This window comes from Aythya ferina, assembly GCF_964211825.1.
Source record: "Aythya ferina genome assembly, chromosome: 3".
NCBI lineage: Eukaryota > Metazoa > Chordata > Aves > Anseriformes > Anatidae > Aythya > Aythya ferina.
The window spans coordinates 62,620,352-62,641,080 of NC_140298.1; the positions used below are offsets into that span (position 1 = coordinate 62,620,352).

Here is a 20,729-nt window from a genome sequence, read left to right on the forward strand (position 1 = left end):
TGGATCCACAAATTTGGAAACCACTGCACCAGAGGCACTTGCAAAATCTAGCAAAGCAGGACACCTGCTTCCTAAAATAGGAAGATGATGCCTCCAGACCCCTCTGCGCTAATCACAATAATTTAAGGTATTGTCTGGGTAAAATGTGTTTAATTTGCAATCTAACAATGATTGTATTATTTCTCTAATAATCATAAAACAATTATACCTATCTAATTATCATCTGTCATCTGTCTTCTCCAGCTTAAGAAATAGCTTACTTTCTTACTTAACTAAATTAACTGTTAATAACAAGTATGCAGGCAAGAGGAAGTACATCAAACCTCTAGAGACGAGCAAAACTAGGAAAGAAACATGAAGAAAACCAGACAAAGATGGAGTTACAATAAAGTGGAGGGTTGAAAATGAAGGCAATTATGTTCAATTTAGAGACACTAACAGGCAAATTCTAAAGATAAAAGCTGATCAGAATAGGGAATGAAAGTAATGACAGCATATTTAAATGTCAGAAGAGTTTGAAATTACTTACAAATCTCAGAAACAGCACAATCCCAGCGAAACAGCCCTCTGGGTATGTTTTATGTAGTTATAAAATAAGAAACAGCAGCTATCTGAAGGTATCCCTTATATAAGCCTTGGAAATGACACAAATAAAAGCCCCATGTATTCACATAATTAACTATTTAATGGTACCATGATAGTCTGTTTGGTGCTGCTCTTTGAAACTCTGCATAATTATTTGGCAGTATACAGATTTTAAAATAAAAGTTAGACTTCTACCAAGAGTTTTTCAGCTGTTTCAAACTTTAATATGCTGATTGAAATAGAAGTATAAACTAAATGGTGTTCTTATTTCCTACACAAATAAATTCAAAATTGCGTCCCTAGAAAGAATGCATAACAACACCATAATTATTGTTACCTTCAAAAACTTCAGGTGCCATCCATGCAGCACTTCCCTTATTGTTGGTCATGTGTGTTTGAATATCACAGGCTGTACCAAAATCACAGATTTTTAGAACTGTCCCCCCAGCTACCAAGAGCAAACTGTCAAGGGAAAAAAAAAAAAAGTAATTGCAGGATGAAATAGTCTGGTAATAAAACACTGAATTTTTATCCCAACAACTATCATTCTAATCTAGTTGAATATCTAAAAGGCTGTGCTTCTCAATGCTTTTGTTTTATAATTTGAGAAATAGGTAAGGTCACTTATGCCTAATCTAAGTGTACAAAATAGTTAAAAAAAATCTAATACATATTGTAATGTATTCTTATTTCTGTATGTCAGATTTTAAAAGATTTTAAATATATATCTTTAGGCATAGCAATCCATTAAGCATATATTGACAAAATTAGTCTTTCAGATGCCACAGAGTGAAAAACAAGTACTTTAACAATTTTGGCATAAGAATGATGACCAAGACTCCCATTAATATCAGTCAATGTAGCTATTTAAATGAAAGAACTTGAAGCTACATTTTAACAGCTCTCTAAATCAAAAGTGGGGATACAAGGCAGAATTCAAGATTCAAAGTGTCACTTCACATTAGTTTTATCTGGTAAAGCTGCTGGCTACTACCAAAAGTGATTCTGCAAATCTCTGTCTACACTGAACCTGTAGTACCAGATCTGAAGCTGTCAGATGAATCCAATCAACAGACTGACTGGATAGAAATATATTTGTTTTTGTTTTGGTGAAAAGTGTTGAGAGATTCTGGCTAGGGGCAGTGAAATGAGCTGGAGGAAGGCAATAGAGAAGCATGACAGATTATATACAATGATATCAGATTAAATACAATATTAAAACCAACCAAGCCATCCCCCACCTAATGTTCTCTTAATGAACAGCACAACCCCACATAAAACTGGGACAATTTAAATGACTTTGATTAGGAGACCTGTCCCTATCAAAATCCTCTTCTTTGAGGGAAGGCAGGAGCAGGACATTTTTCCACTTTCGGTTTAAAGTGATTAGTTTGTTTCCTGAACCATGCACCATCCCTCTGTGACTGTAGTTTCAAAGGCACAGCTTTCATTTAGAATACAGTACATCCAATACATTTAGTATCAATTAAAGGCATTTGTGTCAAATACAATGAGATTATCAGAAATGATCTTCTAGTCAAATTTTAAGAAAAAAAAGAAATATAAGCCATAAACCTACTTTGGTGGTTTCAGGTCTCTATGAATTAGAGCCTTTGGTTTCATACTGTGGAGATACGCCACTCCCTGGGAACACTGTAAACACCAACTCATTGCATGTGCAGCAGTATAATGAGGCAGAGGCTCAGCACCATGTAGCACTGCAAAACAAAGGCACAAACTAAAAAGAACTTTATTGCATATTACAACAGATACAATAGGGTTAACAACATACCAAGCAGAAAGCTGTATGGCATCTAAGTAATTAACAATATTTCATCAGCAAAGCTTTAACAGCTTGCAAAAGGATATTTTAATTAATGAAAACATCAAAATAATGTCTAAGTTTTAGTATGTCTTTCATAATATTTTATGCTAGAATTCTAACACCCAGTAACAATATTTTACTTTTTACTCCGGCAGTTAATGCTAGCACAAGGGGAGTGGTTTTAAACTAAGAGAGGGGAGATTTAGGTTAGATGTTGGGAGGAAATTCTTCACTCAGAAGGTGGTAAGGCACTGACACAGGTTGCCCAGAGAAGCTGTGGATGCCCCAGCTCTGGAGGTGTTCAATGCCCCATCCAACCTGGCCATGGACAACCTGATCTGGTGGGAGGTGACACGGCCCACAGCAGGGGGGTAGGAACTAGATTAGTATCTTCAAGGTCGCTTCCAACCCAAGCCATTCAATGATTCTATGAACATGAAAGATGTTGCTTGTTCTGGGCTATCCCTGCTAAAATCCATGTTGAACAACTACATAGGGAATTTACAAGGGAGAGTCCTTTTCAGATGAAGTCTTCCACTGGAAAACCTTCAATGACTTGTACAAACAATAACAAACTGATATCAAAAAACACACTAACAGTCTGAAAAGTGGTTTTTAGAAGTACACTCCTTTCTCTTTAAAAATCTTTTAAGACATATGTATGAAACAACTTTATATTCTAGGTAATATTTTCACTAGTACCAGTACTTCAGCTCCAGTAAGACATCATATTGAAATGGTACTCACCATTGTACAGAGAACCTCCTTCAGCATACTCCATAACAAGACACACCTTTGTGGAGAGGGAACAAAAAATAGGGATGTTTAAATGTAGAGGCAGAGAACAGATTTTGTAAACTGAAAGGAAAGGGTTTTTTTTTTGAAAAAAAAAATAAAAAATAAAAAAAAAAATGCAATGTGTCCACACCTAAGGTAATGGAAAATTTATCTATGACATAGAGTCAGGGTTAATGGTAGACATTTACGTAAAAGAAAAAGAAATTACCTTTATACTTAGTTCCCACTGTAAGTTAGGAAACAAGAGAATGCACTTTCTCCCTCCTGATCCCATCCTGAAAATCAAATGCTGTCTTCAAAGTGTAATTCATTTGCCTTTACTATATGTTTTAGAGTGGCTTTCAAAAATTTTAAATATCATGTCAAAATAATTTATCTAGTTCTAAGAAAAAAATTAATCTATCATTATTTTAGTCAATTATATATTCTGCACTAGAATTAATTATGCATGTATCTGTCCTGTCACAGTACTTGCTCTTCTGCTTTCGTAATTTGAGGAACTGTTTGCAGCTGTGGCATAAAGAGAGCAAATCCTGAAAACTGCATATATGAGAGCAGGAACTGATTTACATGCTATGATTCATGTGTTGCTAATAAATTTTAGTTTTGCATTGCTGATTTGCAATTAACAGAACTGTAGTTCTGAATGACACTATGTATGTGAGATACCAGATGCCATTTTTACAAATTGAAATATAACCACTGTTTAGAAAGTTTCTGGGGTTTTCTTGACATAATTTATTTCTCCTAAGAGGACGGGGAGGGGACATGAACCTGAAAATATCAACCAACCTACAGATCTGTATCTGTATCAATAAGCATTATCATGGCTTAAACGTATCAGATGTATATAAAACACCCTCTTTGTATATAAATTTCACATTTTCTGCATTGCTGCTTGCATATGGTAAGCTAGTCACCTTTTGTCTTACTGACAAAGCTGTAACTTACTGGGTTTAGACAGGCTCCATATAACTTGACAATATTGGGATGGTTTACTCGTGATAGTTGTCGAAGCTGCAATACAAATCACACGTCATTTCAAACCATGGGAGAAAAAATGCTAATATTATATTCACATCTATAATTCATACACAGCAACAGCAATTATAGTTTTATTTGTCTGCATAACCCTTGATAGCAATTTGAGAAATTACAAGACTAATGTTTCTGTTTGCATTTTAATTTATATAATTAGATTTGTGTCTAACTGGAACTGAATTCAAAAGAAATGTTAGAGAAATTAAATTTAATGATTTTTTTTTTCCATGGCGTACTAAGATCACTCAAATCATAAGCACTTTGTAACTCTGGCTTTTTAAGGTTTTGTGCTTTTCCTGGAGCCCCCAGTGTTGGAATCCAGACTGTCTGACCTCATAAACAATCTGAACCATAATGGCTTTATTCATTATAAAGAAAGCTACTGTTCTGGAAAAAAAAAAAAAAAAGTGAAAAAAGACACAAGCCTATAAAACATGCCATTGGGTTTAATATTAATGTGACAGTTTCCAAGAGCCTACTGCGGCTTGTACTAATTGATGGTATTAAAAAGCATGCCTGCTACAGAGAGACAAGACTATTTTGCACTGAATTCTTCTTTGCCCCTAGATAGAAGAAGAATCAGAAGGAATTTTTTTCCCTTTACACAGACCTCTGAGGCAGCTTATGTTGTTTGTAGTCCACTCTAGGGAGCTAATGTTACTTTTTCTGTGCACTTCAGAAGTTCTAAAAAAACCGAATGGAGCATTACATCTTATGCTTGCACTATGTAGGGCTTCCTAAATCCTAATAATTATTAAAATATTTCCGTGATTCTCAGATCTCTTCCCAACACAAAAATGCTAAGAAAGGGATCTGATCTACTCACTATTAAATCAGTCAGATTAGTAACATTAATAATCTACAATGGCAACGAAGAACATTTTTACATAGAGAGGCCTATTACAAATATGCTTCCTTTACCCCTTAAAAGTTACATTTTTTAATGCATTTTGTATATCTTGAACATCCTAGATTCTTACTAAGCAGCATAACACAATACACCTCATTTAAATTAGATAGCATTTAATTCTAGAACATACTATGTGTGGAATTTTGTCAGTGGATCTGAAGTGCTCAAGATCTTTCTAAAGAAGCAGACATTGAATAGAAGAGTGATTTGCCCTTATTAATTTGCCCTATTAATGAGTGACACTCATTAATAACCTTACACATAAATATAACAGAATTATTTAAACCACTGAATTAAACATTTTTAGAGCATGGACCTGACTGTGTGAAGAACCTAAAAGCTTTAGCACCTGGAAGCATTAATCAGCTCCATGACTCTGGTGGGTATTTTGTCTGTGTCCTGACTCCACAGCGGGACAGAAACCAGAAACTGCTGTTTCACCCACTCCCTTTCCCCCTTTCCTTCCAGTTTTTGTGGGAGTGAACTAAAGGAGCAGCAGCGTGCTGTGATAGGAGTCCTGTTCTGTATGACCTGGAGTCCAGGACTGTACTGGGTACCACTGACCACATCTGCTATGTAATACAGACATTGTTTTAAATACTCTAAATATCCCTAGAAATTTAACATGAAAAGAAAAAAAGCTTTGCAAAAACCCGTGTTTACCAAACTTACTGTACCTCTACAATGAAGGCCTTTCTTTCAGATTCACTTTCTATTTGTTTAATGGCTACATCTTTAGCTCGCCATTTTGCCTTGCAGACCACACCAAAGGCTCCTCTTCCAACAACCTGAAATAACATAATATGAAATACTTCAGTTAAAACTCAGTATAGTTTAATTTTCTGACCATGACGTCAAGAATAGAAAATACATTTACCTTAGAAAACTAAAGACAGGCAAAATTGAGTTTTACAGATGCAATTTAATATTATGCAGTTAAAACATAACTCGTGCATACCTAAGCTTCCTCCAGAGATCTTTTACAGAAGAAATTCAATAACAGTATTCTGGAAAAAAACATGATCTTAATAATTATTTCAAACAAGATCCGCTCAGAAGAAAATTAGGGGAATTATGGCAAATTTGTTTTTACAGATATGACCAGTGAAATTGTATTTTTACCTGCTGAATTATTTTTATGCTTGTGAGTAATATCAGAACTCAAACTTCCAAAATGGAAGTGCATTGCCAGACAACTGTATGAACTGTGCTGAAGCCTGGGTGAGGTGTTCACAGTTACCTTCCCACTTTCGCACAGGTGCCTGAATAGTGTGAGAACAGGAACTTTTTCCTGAGAGTCTTGAAAGCAAGCACAGTATCTGAGTAACTATGCTTTCTCCATTTTTGTTGATGCCTGCTTTCTACTGTGTTTGGAGCTTGCATAACCTAAAGATATACAAAGCAAGACAGGATCCCTAAGTCTTCACTGTAACTTCACAGAGCAGTAGTAGCAGCTTCTCTGTACTATATTATTCAAGAATCCTTTAAAACCAGAAACATCTGTTGTAAAGAAGGTTATCATTTAGAATAGTTATTTGAAACTCAGCATGAGAACGTAAGCAGGGTGCAGAGAAATGTCTTTTTTTTCTGTGAGGTTACTTTCAGTTATGGGCAAGATCTAAAGTACTGTAAATTGAAATTTCACTTCCAGCAAACCAGAAATATACAGAAACAACAAAACATTCACATGCAAATTTGAAGTTGTAACCAGACCACCACCAACAGTAACTCAAGCTGCTACAGTAAAGCACGGACAAGCTAAGAGTTACATTTCGCTTCCCTTCCTTTCTCTTTCAGACAAGAGGAGAAAACGGAAGGCACAGAACAGCATAAAAGAAGCTAAGGGACAGGAGCTCCTCCAAATCCAAAAGAAGGCAAGGTGGAGCAGATGGGAAGCATAAGGAAAGAAGAAAGGGACAGTGGGCTTAGTATGTCGGTCTCTAATTTTGTATTTGGCTGTAGCAGCCTTCCTTTGCTGATGGTTTTAACAGTATTCTCTGCTCACGTTACTAGCCCTTAATTCGCAAGTTCTGTACGCATCTAGAGAAACAAGGCAGACGCTTCTAATCCAATGAATGATTTTTTGAGGGGTGAAGGAGAACAGAAGTGAACGGGAGTGGGCAGAGGAACCAGAGGGTGGAGTGGAAGCATTTACAAATGAGCTTGTAACAACAGTTTATTATTGCAGTTTAATTTTAGTCTTCCTGAAATGGGTAACGCATACACACAGTTACTCTTTTGGATCGAAAAAAACACACTTCCCAAAATTACCTTCACTCTTCGCTAGAGATTCTTTTTTTATTTATGACATTACCCAACCAAAGAGGGAAGAGAGCCTTTGGAAACAACAACTAAAGGAATATTCAAAATTAAAATATAGAGATGCCACATAATTAAAGGACCCAAAAAATGTTCAAACATGGTATTGCATTCACGTTATTAACATCACACTGATTCTTATAGGCTTGGTAGTGAATTCACTCCTTAACTAGATGGTTTCTTACAAAAAAAAAAAAAAAAAAAAAAAAAAAGGAGTTTGAAGGAGTTCAGTGAGTAACTGCACATCCCCAGTGCTGAAACAATGCAAAGATGGTACCTGCCAGGCTCTGTGTCACAGCGACCTGACTGTCATGCACATAAACCATGCTCTGGTGAGGTGTGCGCTACACGCTTTCATAACACAAATAAACAGAGGCTGATTTCCCCTGAGAGCAGGGGTGGATAAAGCTGCAGGTACGTAGATCAAGACCTGCTACATTTTCATGCTTAAATCAGAAAGTCTGCAAGCAAAGGCCCAACCTGAGGAAGAAAAAAACAACAACAACAAAAAAACAAAACAAACAAAAAAAACAACAACAAAAACCAAGCAAGATTTCCGCATTAAGAAAGATGAGGAAAGGGGAAGTACCCAAGATCTTTTTGAAAGGTCATGTACATCTATAAGAGCCAGCTGCCCAGGAATGGTGATCAATGACATTTTCACTTTCTGCTTTCCTTAATACACACTAAGAAATATTTTCTGTTCCACTTTACAGCACACACTTTGCCTTCCAGGATGCCCTGGCTTCTCACCCTCACCCGCCACAATGGTGGCTCATAGACCGAGCCTACCACAAGACTGCCACAGCAGCTCCACAAGGTGCCACGTTCTGCTCCACACAAAGGGGACCTGTTGCTTGTACCCCCTTTCTCCAGCTAGTGTAGGGCCACGGCTCTTCTCTTGATCTAACAGACATCGACTCTTTTCTTGCAGTCCACAGGCAAATTTGAAAACTCAGAGCCATATGAATGATAATCGAGCTACAAATGTACAAACGGGAAACTGAGCCACCTGAAGACCTAGAGGTCCAAAGTCTTTCCTGGTATCTCCTCTTCTCACTTCGACCACATTTTGAATAGCAATGCCCAAATTCTTGATGTCGGCAGGCCCCCACCTTCTACCAGCACAAGAGAGCTGTCCATTGCCATGCCTCTACCCACCCCTCACACTGCACAACCAGACTTACAGCTTACAGAAAGTCTCAATCTGTGGGTGCACTGTAAGCCTGCACTTTGCAGAAGTGCTGATTTACTTACTATGCACGTAGAAAGGATCTACCGTGCACACACTATTAAGCATGTTCAACTTAGCAGCCTCCTTACATCCCAGAAATGCTAAGGAGACACCATTAAATAGAGAAGGATGCCACAGAGCAACTCATGCAGGATGAGCTGCACTGGCTGCAGTGATTCAGTTCCAGGTCTGCTGCTCCTCTACAACACAAATAAACCTAAATTGATCAAGTAACTGGGAAGAACTCTCCTCCTGGCCTAGGGGAAGGGAATTGTGCATAGAATGATTTGTCCTAGCAGGAGACAATTGACCTTATGGTAGAAGGCAGAGTGAGGCTCCTTTGCTAAATGTACTCATACCCTTCATGCTTTTTGACTATGGCTCCGTTCCAGTTAATCCAGTAATGTGAGACAAAACAAACAGTTTCTCATAAATCAGGTACAAATATATTATGTATATATTACAGTTTCAATTTTGCTACTGCATTTGTGTAATATAAACTATATGTGTTTTAAAAACATTTTTTCATTAAGCATATAAAGATAAAATTATATATGTAACAAAGAAAAAAAGCACAAGTGTCCCTTGCATTTGATTTCAGTCAAAATCAGCACGTAAGCCAATACAACTCCATGCTGTGCCCCGAAGATAAATCCATGACTTTTTGGTTTAACACCAAGAATCCATTAGTAAATACTAAGAATTAGATGCACTTCAGGAAGTATTGCCAAAGACTGTTAAAAAAAAAAAAAATAAAAAATTTACCAAGCAATCTAAATCTTAATTACATAATCGAAGGCTGTGAGAGATCATCAGATACATACATTTTATGGCTGGTGAAAAGAGTTTGATAAATGACTATGCAGCCAAGGTTCCATAACAATTTATCAGTGGCTTTCTGCTTACTTGTGCAGAGGCTTGAACTCGAGGGGAGAACATGAACAAAACAAATATTTACCTGGGAGACAGGGAAAACAGAGAAGATTCAATTCTACATTAAAGCAGCTCAGCCTCCAGGACAACATATGAAGGAGCAACCGTCAGGAGCAGTGATGGATTGGATACAACCTTAAAGTCGTATACCAAGTGCATATGGTATCCCCCTATGTATTTCCTACTTAATCTGGAAGAAGTATCCTGTTCATTGCAAAAAACATTCTTTATAATCAACACAACAGACCTAGTGGTGGAACCCACTTCCATTTCATTTTCTTCCTTCTCAGTTTTTGCCAAACTTATTCATTCTAGGAGCAAGTCTTGGAATTTGTCAGAACAGCGTAACAAATGCACTAAGTAAAGTTTCCTTCAACACCGTGTACTGGAACTAAGTAACTTAATAGCACGGAAGGGAAGCGCTGCCTGAACTTTAGTTTCTTCATGCTCATTCCTTCTTGTCCCCTGCTATTGGTGCCACACCATATGTTTGGGCAGTAGTGCATATTCTGAATTATATGAAGCACAGTTAATGGAATTATTGACACAACAAATCAATAAACAGCAGTTGATCTGTAGCACTGTGTATGTTTGGAAAATGATCTAAAAATAAACACATTCTTTTGGTAAAAGGCCTTGGCCCTTTAAATATCTTGTAAGAAGAAAAGGGAAATACAGGGCAGATGAGAGGTTTAGAAGTGTAGAACGCTGCTGCTTCTGCTATCCCACATAATAGAAAGAATTTGTCAAGAATCACTGAGTATGTGATTCTTGACAAAACGTGACACTAACATGTTTTAAACTGGCAGAAATGCTTGAAGAGCTTTATAGGTTAAAACTATGTATGAATGTATTCCTCTCCCTACAAAAGCCATACCAGTAAAGTTACATTTTACTGTGTGATAAAACAACATTGCGAAAGAGAGCGCCACTTGCATGTTTTCCAGATAATGTATTTAGAATCTTATTTAAAGAATATGAACCATACAAGATCCGTGGAACAAACATTACCTCTGCCCCTGTGTACAAATAGTATCAAATGCTGTACATAAACAAAGATACATGACACTGACTGGTAAGTATGTAGACTATACTGACTGATAAGTATGTAGACTAGAAATCATGCAGGAAATAAGAGACTGCAGATATGTTAAGCTGTTAAGGATGTATTTTGTCCTAAGGGACGTGAACAGTGGTCCCCCTACCCCTTCCCAGTAAAACAGGAAAAAAGCATCCTATATATATATCCTTTATACTATAGGGGCATACTATTCCCCTATCAAATGTTGAAATTAATCCTTCCAAAGTTTCGATTTTGTATCAGCTGCAGAGGTCCTCTGTTTACTCAAAAATATAAAGATACAGAAATAGTTTTTATCCCTATCCATGAAAACTTCATGCCATTTAGCTCTGCATGTTGTAAACGTAGTGCTTTTCTTTCTAAAAAGGCTTTGCTGGATATTCAAGGCAGCAATAAAACACAATAGCTCCCTGGGTAGCATATGTAGTATGAGAATTGTCTTCACAATTTGCAGTATCTACATGACATTTTTGTTTATGATTATAGGAAGAAAGACAAGCACTTCAAAATTAACAAAACCAAACCTGTGCTTCCAAACAGACAGCAGTCTCTAAATTATCTTTAGTACGTTTGTCCCTTTTGTTGCTGGCGTATCCAGAAATGAAAGGTCCAGTGAAACTTATGGATCTTTTTAGCTTCAGACACAATGCACGATGGAGGGCAAAACCAAGTTTGACAGTGTTTTGTGAAAACAGAAACATTTTTAATATGTTAACTTCTCTTTATCTACCAGAGTTGCAGCCGTACCAATAAAGCACACTAATATTTTTAGTTTTTCACCCATCTGCCCATAAAACATATGGGAAAGACACGCATTAAAAAAAAAAGTGCCAACAGAAGCCATGAACAACAGTTTAGAGCCCCTTAAATATATCCCTAAATTTTCTATCATTCCAGCCTCAAATTCCAGCTTTAGTTCCCCTGCATTTGCTATGCTTTATTAAGTAGGTTGAAGCAAATCGGCCCCATGCCACAAATGACTGTGGCCAATGTGCTGGCAGAACTTTTAGGAAGGAGTTCAGATCTGCCAATTCTTACAGTAGAAGTCTTTGACTGGTTAAGTTTATCTGTACTAGTGCTCAACCCAATTCTAAATGTTGCTTGCCCTTTCCAGGATTTATACTGCAGTGAAAAAAACTCCATCCAAACCCTAAAAAGAACATAAGCAATCCCACTAGCACCTAGATTTCTTATCTAGTTTTAACTTCACTTTAATTTATACGAAATGTTGTAAGAAAAATAAAAGATTTATTAATGAAAAATCATTGATTAAAAAATAATTTTATTCTTAATAAACACACCTAACTTCTCTTTGCTACAAAGTGATACAGGCAGTCCTTGTTCCAGGCATTACCTTCTTGAGTTGGACAACACTGCACTATTACTTAGTTCTGTTAAAAGAAATCTTTCAATTTCTTTTCAACTTGTGCAGAACATGCTTATGGAGTACCAAAGTACTGTCACACCTGTTCTGAATATTATCACAAAATCACAGAATGGCTTGGGTTAGAAGGGACCTTAAAGATGATCTAACTCCAAGCCCCCTGCCATAGCAGGGATGCCACCCACTAGATCAGGGTGTTTCCAGACTTTTTTTTTTTTTTTCTCTCCAAACATGAAACTCTCTGCGTGCAGATAGCTCACTCATTCTAAGAAATGTGTGCATCTCAAGCAGAGATAACAGTTTCTCAGGTTATATTTTCATTCCAACTTTTTACATACTGATAGCCTTTTACAAGGCTGTCTCAAGAACTGAACTCATTTTAATTAACAGTAATTTAACCATATTAACAAAAGATTTGTCTGATGTTCTTGTATGTATCAGTTTGTTCCATTACAGCAACCCAGACAGGAGGTTCTTTCTAGGTTTAGACACAAATTGCTGGATAACGAGGCACTCAAGGTAAGGGGCTCCAATATGAGTTTGGCTTGCTGGCCTGGCACAGTCTAAAACTATTGATCTTTGAAAAACAAATAATCATCCTACAGTTGGTAAAGCACTACTGGAATCCACCAGCTGGGATACATAAAGGTCACACTAAGTTTGTTTTATTATTTCAGTTTTTATTCTGCTGGGAAAGGCCTTCCCCCTCCCCTATTTCTGGTAGCAGTTACACTGTCAATCACTTGTGACCTTAGCTGCCACATCAGACATGGAACTTGGTTATTATCTCATAAATACGTGTCTTGTTTTCACCACTGGCATCCAAGAGCCTGCGAGGTTTCTTTCCCAGGCGTTCTTATGAGAGGGAAATATCAGTATATTTTAGGGGACGCAAATTGATTGATCGAACATATTTCTACATGTTGAAATAGATGTAAAGTCTTACATTAATGGTTTAACTAGACTGTTACTGATTTGCAAACGTTTTACTGCAAGCTAAATTTCATCCACATGAAATTGATGTTGTGTAACTACTGCTATAAATTCACACTCTACACTTCAGCTAGTTTTTCATGTAGATGAATTAAGAGAATCTTCCACCACTATAACTAAACAAAATTTAAACGATGATTTCAATTAAATCATAAATGTACCTAGACTAAATCATAGAAATTCATACTTATGCTTTCACCATCTACTCAGTTTTTGTCTTTGCTTCTGGATGCCCAGGACTGTACCTTAGAGGCTTGCTTTCTGAAAAAAGCTGAGAAGTTGCAGATGTGCCTAACTTCAGATGGATTCCCAATTACCACCCCTAGCTCCTTAGAACCAAGCCTTTTGTACCCAGGTCAGAATATTATTCAGATATACACCAAATGTATAATTCAGATCTCAGTGCAGTTCTTGTCAACACTCCTTCTACCTGCACAGATTTTCAGAACAGGTATTCTACAATTATAGACACAATCCATGGAGGACTGCATCTAAAAAAGATGAAGTCTTACACAGAGGTAGCAACAATTCCATGTTCAGCAGATGTTTACACAATCCAGTGTTGTCTTGTAGTGCAAGGGACATAAGTGGTCACCGCATTTCATTTAAAGTTTACTCTAAAGAAAAGCAAAGAGCAAAACACATTTATCTCACTGAATTCCTCATATATTTGCCTCTGAACTTCTCTGCTCCATAACTTCAAGGAACACATACATAAATTTCAGCACACTTCTCACACAGTTGATGAAATTATTCAACTGCTTCAAAAACATCTAACGTAGGTGAACCGACTAAAAATTGCATCTCCTTAGTTGCTGGCACCTTAAGTAGGTTTCCTGAAATAAATATTTAGAAAGCTTACTTATTCATCTTAAAGAAAACATTCCCCGAAATCCCCTTAGAATTCACTGCTGTTCAAACAGATTGCTGAATACAAACTTCAACGTGTATCACAGTACATAAGGAGAGTGTTAAACAAGTTTTCAAGTAAATTACACACTCTGACACTTGGAACTTGCAACTTGGCAAATGAGGCAGTGGTTTTCAACCTGCCTACATCAAGCAGCGACTGGGCAGGGCCCCAGCATACAAGACCAGACGTGCATCTCTTGGCTGTGCAATCTAAGGCGCACACACACATCATGTGATGAAGAGGTCTGCGCTTTGGTCATGTATGGGACTGTTCTCAAGTTACATGATGGAGAAGGGCTGATTTCAATTACATTAAGTTTTCAGATAAATTCTTAAGTATTACTTATCTGGTTTCTTAGTTTTACTTATCTGGTTTCTAGTGATTTGTTGGTCCAGTACATGAAAACTTGAAAAGGCAGTCACACGGTCAAAATTAGGCATGGTAAAGTAGAGAACGTTTCTGTTGAACCCAAATTTTAAGTTGTTTTTCCCCTTCCTAGTTTTGAACACACTCCCCTTGTCACATCAATCTTGACTTGACTCCAACTCATTCATAATTATCTCCACATTTTACTTCAGTCCACGCACTTTAAAAAATGAAAAGGCAGCCTGAAGTTGGAGATATGCTTGACTTACAGGAAGTAACAGTGCCGGATAGCTGCACAATACAGCCACATACACAGTAACTAAAACAAAATATGGTATATTCTTGATATCCTCCAGCAGAGTTCGGCTAAACCTAAATGAAAGTGCACTTATAGATCTCACATTTATTAGCAAGGACTCAGTGCCTGCAAGTATTCCAGAACTTCAATATCTATTAATAAACCAGTGGCAGCGTGGAACTGCTATCTGCTGACAAGACAGCCTTGATAATACAACAGCAAAGCTATGATTATACAAGCATTCATTTGAGTTTCCACTGCAGATCTGTTGACACTCCATTTTGAAACATCTGAAGTTTACCATTAAAACTTGACCATTTTGAAACCTTACAGCCAATTCAAAATGCTTGAAAACTTCTGGATCTGCAGTGAGCACAGACAACTTTCAGCAATAGGGTATGTTTTATGATTGCAAAGTTGTCTATCTGCTCTGAAACTGTACCACGAATAAGAGGTTAACAACCACAGTTGAGGAAAGCTAGGTCTAAGCATGGTTCCTAATTCACCTGTTTTATCGTAAGGTAGATCTTAATTCTCTTACTGCACAATGACATTTAGACTGTTCAGCACTATGGTAGCCCCATTGCCTAATAATAATATCGGGTAGAACAGGTACATAAAGCATAACTCAAAATGCTACAACAGCTGTCATCAGCTTTCCTCATGAAGAGGACAATTCATCAAAGCTTCCTTGCTCATATTACATGAGATTTGTCATCTCCAACACAGATACTACTTTGGGGACAACACAGCCATCACACTAAATAAGGCCCAAATTAGTGCTTAGGCATTATCTCTACATACATTTTTGTGCATACATTCCCGTATCTGCAGGTGCTAGGCAGGCATGTACGACACAGCCATGCTCTGGACATTAAGCTTTAGAATGACAAATTCTAGGTACACCAATTACTTGCTTTGCAAGTCCACATTTTCTACGTGCAAAAAGGCAATACGGTCCTTGCTGACAGTCTTCCCAAGGGTGCTGTGAGGATAAAAAATTTGTATAGTGTTTTTTTCGTTCAAAGTGCTGTGTGCGGAGTGTATGTGCTACTCACTTTTATGAGCCATCACTGGGCACCTTTTTATGATGATTAAATTCCTACGAACTTTATTTTCTTCTGTGGGTGAGGAAAGCCACTTCTCCTGAAGAATGCGATTTGATCCCTGTCCATTAGCAAGTGTTGCAAAAATGTCAGTACATTATCAAACGCAAAAATATTTTAAATTCCCAAACACCATAAAATTCTCTCATTTTACAACAGTTAAATGCATAAAGGGAAGAGGAAAGATTAGACGGAGTCAAAAAATCACCAACGTTACCATATCGTACAAAGAAGAAACGGCAACATTTTGGAAGAAAATATCTTCTGAAAGCTTCCAGTGCCTGCTTTGGTGGAAGCTGAAGGCACCATGATGCTACCTGAATACAGCAAAAAGCATTCTGATGTACTATTAAATACCACAGATTTTATGTTCTATGAACCCTCCCAAGCTATGCAAGCCCAGTCCGATAATTATGACCAAAGCACTTTAATGGTTGTTATACCCATAAAAGCTACTACAAGAAGCTAAATTTACTCCCACATAAGGACTTTGAGAACAAAAGGGGAATTATTACTGAAAGAGATAGACGGTAATTGGCAAATAAACACACAAAGCAGTCTTCAGTGTCTGTTTGGGACCAGCCTCTATGAACTTGTGCGATCAAATTCAGTATGGATCTGCATGAAGCAACTTCATGCCAGTAGAGACCTCATCAGAGGAGAAAAATCCAGCAGAAATATTTTGTGTGTGTGTCTGTGATTTAAACACTGCTGCGGTAAACGCATACTAAACTTTTCAGTAAAGTATGCAAGCTTCATGGGAAATCCAGGAAGACAAAAAAGACCGTAAGAAATTCTGTACTTTACCTAAAGAATTCAAGGCAGTAATCTCACTGTGAAACTCCCTACCGGTGAGGAAGAAATGCTCGCTTCCAACTATGTTACACTGAATGCCACTTCCTGGGTAACAGGCACCAGTCACAGATGAAGTGTTACAGATCCACAAGTGCAACATCATTAGCGTGTGTCAAAAAAAAATAAAATAATAATAATAAAGAAGGACAGATGTGTGTCCTGACTGCCATCAGAGCTGTAAACTTGTGCGATAGTTAACACTGGTACGATGACTAAATACACAACGATTCAGGCCGGTGGCAGGAGGAGGCGAAAGCAGAGACGCACTGAAACAGGGATTCCCGGGGCACACCAGAGCTCGCAGTTCCCTCCCGTGCAAGCCTTTGACAACTGCTCTCACCACCCATCCCACGACGGGAGGCGAAACTTTCGGGGAGCAGACGGCGCTTGGGAGACGCTCCCGTCCCCGCTCCCGCGTGGGGGCTGGCGGCAGGCGGCTCCCCGCCCGCTTTGTTCTCCGCTGGGGGCCCGGGGGAGCCCCCCGATTCCCAGCGGGGCAGGGAGGGCGGCGGGAGGGCGGCCGTGAGCGCCCGGCTCCGCTCGGGGCCGGACCCTGCCCGAGGCCGCGGCGGGGGGCGAGGCCGCGCTGCCCGCCACTCGCTCACCTCTTCCACCTCGATCTCCTTGTAGTCGATCTCCTCGAAGTTGAGCACCGGGGGGGTTTCAATCATCTCAGCGGAGGAGGCGGCAGCGGACATCCCTCCTCTGGCACCTGGGGGGACGAGAGCCCAGGGCAGGCCGAGGGGGGCGCAGGGCCCGGGGCTACGCGGGGCTCCTGGCCGCCGCCGGCTCCTGCCCTCCGCGGGGGCGCCGGGCGCCGAGGGCCTGGCCGGGACGAGGCCGCATCCGCGGCGGCCGCGGGCCTCAGTGGCGGCGGGCGGAGGCCCCGCAGGCCCCGGCGGCGGCGGCGGCGGCGCCGCGGCGCATCCCGCGCCCTCCCGCACCCCCCCCTTAGGCCGCGGCCTCCCCGGAGCCCGGCAGCCGCCTACGGCCGCGCGTCCGCGGCGGAGGGAAGGGGACGCCCCCGGGGTGCTGCCGGCGGTGGCGGTGGGGGGAGGGAAGGGGGGGGCGCTCAGAGCCGCCGCGCCGCCGCCACCGCGGACATGGGAGCCGCTTCCTGCCGCCCCGGGCCGGGCCGGGCCGCGCCGCGGGGGAGGGAGCGCAGGGGAAGGGGGCGGGATGGGGAACGGCGCCGGCAGCGGCCGCTGCTCCTCGGCCGGCCGCGGCGGGGCCACGGCCTGGCGGCGGCGCCCCCGCCCCCGCCCCCGCCGCGCCGCTCCGCCCCCCGGCCCCGCCGCACGCTGCCGGCAGGGGGAGCCCCGGCCCCGGCCCCAGCCCCGGCCCCGGCCCCGCTTCCTCTTCCTGCCCGCTCCGAGCCCCGCGGCTGTGGTGGCGCCGCCGCCATCTCGTGGTAGCGGGGACGTGCCCCGGGCTCGTTCCCCACACACAGCCGAGCCTTACTGCTCGCCTCCGTGAGGCGAGGGGCAGAGGGCTGGGTGTTGAATGTGGCTGACACACGCGTGTGTGTTTGTACACGCGTGCACAAGTGTGTGCATGTTGTCTCAGTTCTGCCTTCAGAGACGCAGCGGTGGTTTCTCAAGAGGAAGTGTGTGTGGGAGGGTGGCTGGGCAGGGGGTAATTAAGGGAGTGATGCACACACGCAGCACTAAAAGGGGTAGGACTCGTGAGCCAGCACACCTTCACCACGCCCTTTCCTGTCCACGAGTTATGGCAACAGCCCGCTCTTAACAGCTGGCGTGTCTGCTTGTGCTTGAGCAGCGCGTTTGGGGGTGACCTGCTGGAGAGCAGCTCTGCAAAGAGGGGCCTGGGGGTCCTGGTGGGCAGCGGGGTGACCACAAGACAGCAATGTGCCCCTGTGGCCGAGGTGCCCAATGCTATCCCGGGCTGCAGTCGGAAGAGTGTTGCCAGCAGGTCAAGGGAGGTGATCCTGCCCCTCTGCTCAGCCCTGGTGAGGCCACACCTTAGAGTACTGTGTCCAGTGCTGGGCTCCCCAGTACCAGAGGGACATAGAACTAGGGGAGTGAGTCAGGAGGGCTACGAAGACAATTAGGGGACCGGAGCACCTGTCATACAAGGACAGGCTGAGAGAACTGGTTCTGTTTAGCCTGGGAAAGAGAAGAGTGAGGGGACACCTCATTAATGTGTATACATATCTGAGGGGAAGATGTCAAGAGGATTGAGCTGGTCTCTTTTTAGTAGTGCCCAGTGACAGGACGAGAGGCAACGGGCACAAACTGAAGCACAGGAGGTTCTGGCTGAATATGAGGGGGCACTTCTGTGCTGTGAGGATGACAGGGCACTGGGACAGGTTGCCCAGAGAGGTTGTGGGGTCTCCTTCTCTGGAGATATTCAAAACCTACGTGGATGCCATCTGGCACAACATGATCTAGGTGATCCTGCTAGGCAAGGGGATTGGACTAGATGATCTTCAGAGGTCCTGTCCAATCTCAGCCATTCTGTGAATCTGTGATCCCTGTTTTGGTGCTAGATCTCCTAGGTTTAGTATGTAGGGCTACCCACGGTGCTGAGATGGAGTGGATGTAGTTGCTGTCTCTCACTGAAACAGCTGTGCTTCATTTCCATATGTTTAGCCTCAGTGCTATATATAAAAAGTTATGTTATTGTAAAATACTATTAATGGCACGTAATTTCAGCAGCTCCAGTGAGCTTTCATAGATCTTCCTCACTAAAGTGCTAGCAAATGTTTGTACCTCACAGTGAAGTCTAGTAAATGGGAAAGAGAGCTGATTTACACAGCTAGCCTGAAAAAGCTGCTTAAGCAATTAACTGGGAAAGAGAAGATCAAGATAAGGAGGAATATGGGCAGTAACCTACCAACATGATGGCTCCAAATGTTGCTAGAAAAAGCGAAGTAAAACCAGTCCTGTCACAGCTATGGCTTTTTGCAATAGATTGTCATTTTGGGTTGTTTGCTCCCTTTTTGCCTTTTCCTGTCAGTCCTGCTGGGAATTCCAAATGTCCAGAAACCCCCAGGCAAACTGTTGTGGTGCAGGTGGTGCAGGTACCAATTGACTGCATTGCAAGCAAGATTAAACTCATTTCCAGAACAGGTTGGATCAGTGTGGTTACATTGTGCAAGTGACCTTTGTGTGCATGGGGAGCAGGCTCATGTCCTGAATACCTCAAATTCCTGTTGCTTACTGATTTTACAATACATTTTGGTCTAGAAAGATCTAAAGAGGCTGGTGTTAGAAATGGCAAGGCTTCCCTTACCACAAAATCTGGTTAATATCTGCTTGATCCTGAAGTGGAATAATTAGGAGCCCCTAGTTTCTGAAAGGTTGTATTTAGATTTAGATACTGACTCTGGTGCTCTCAAGATGCATAGTCTCTGGATGATGCAGATCTAGCACCCGATATACTCAGGTGTACGTTGCAGTTTTGCCTTCATGAAAGCTGCCATTAGTGCACACCTTTATCATAGTGTGACATGGAGTCACAAAATAGGCACTTTTGTACCTGGACCTGATGACTTAAGGAAAAACTTATCACTGGTGTACGAGTAGCAGCTGCTGCTACTATGTCAGGTGCTGAGTGTGCAATATGTTGGCTCTTGGAAGATGAAGAATATAGATTTCTGAGGTATTGAGAAATTAGGTTAGATAAAAAACAGACTGCTAACATTTAGACACTTCTCAGATAAATTTGTAGTGATGAATGGATTGCTTCAGTCCTGTAAACACTTTTAAGATTTTGCACATGGAAAGTAAGGAGGAGATTGGTGACAGCCAGCATGGTTTCACTAAGGGCAGATCATGCCTGACAAACCTGGTGGCCTTCTAGATGAGGTGACAGCATTGCTGGATAGGGGAAGAACAACTGACATCATCTGCCTGGACTTGTGCAAAGCATTTGTTGCTATCCCCCATGATATCCTTTTCTCTGAATTGGAGAGACATGAGTTCGATGGATGGACCGCTTGGTGAGTAAGGAATTGGATGGATGGTCACACTCGAAGAGTTGTGGTTGATGGCTTGATGTCCAGGTGGAGATCAGTAGGGAGTGGTGTTCCTCAGGGATTGGTATTGGGACTGGCACTACTTAAC

At 41.2% G+C, this 20,729-nt stretch overlaps 1 protein-coding gene across 4 annotated transcripts in view; it reads right to left on the reverse strand.

Moving 5' to 3' along the window:
* The window catches only part of MAP3K7 (mitogen-activated protein kinase kinase kinase 7), a 48,788-nt gene extending 30,944 nt beyond the window's left edge, over positions 1-17,844 (reverse strand). For 3 of the 4 annotated variants that reach the window (XM_084513321.1, XM_084513320.1, XM_084513319.1), the window contains exons 1-6: positions 17,247-17,844; positions 5,837-5,947; positions 4,160-4,225; positions 3,158-3,203; positions 2,165-2,303; positions 923-1,047 (exon numbers count right to left, since the gene is read on the reverse strand). In XM_084513321.1, coding sequence (XP_084369447.1) covers positions 923-1,047; positions 2,165-2,303; positions 3,158-3,203; positions 4,160-4,225; positions 5,837-5,947; positions 17,247-17,339 — 580 coding nt within the window. In that variant the 5' untranslated portion in view covers positions 17,340-17,844. The remainder of the gene's footprint in view (positions 1-922; positions 1,048-2,164; positions 2,304-3,157; positions 3,204-4,159; positions 4,226-5,836; positions 5,948-17,246) is intronic. The other variant, XM_084513322.1, reaches the window with a different exon arrangement.
* Between the last annotated feature and the right edge of the window lie 2,885 nt (positions 17,845-20,729).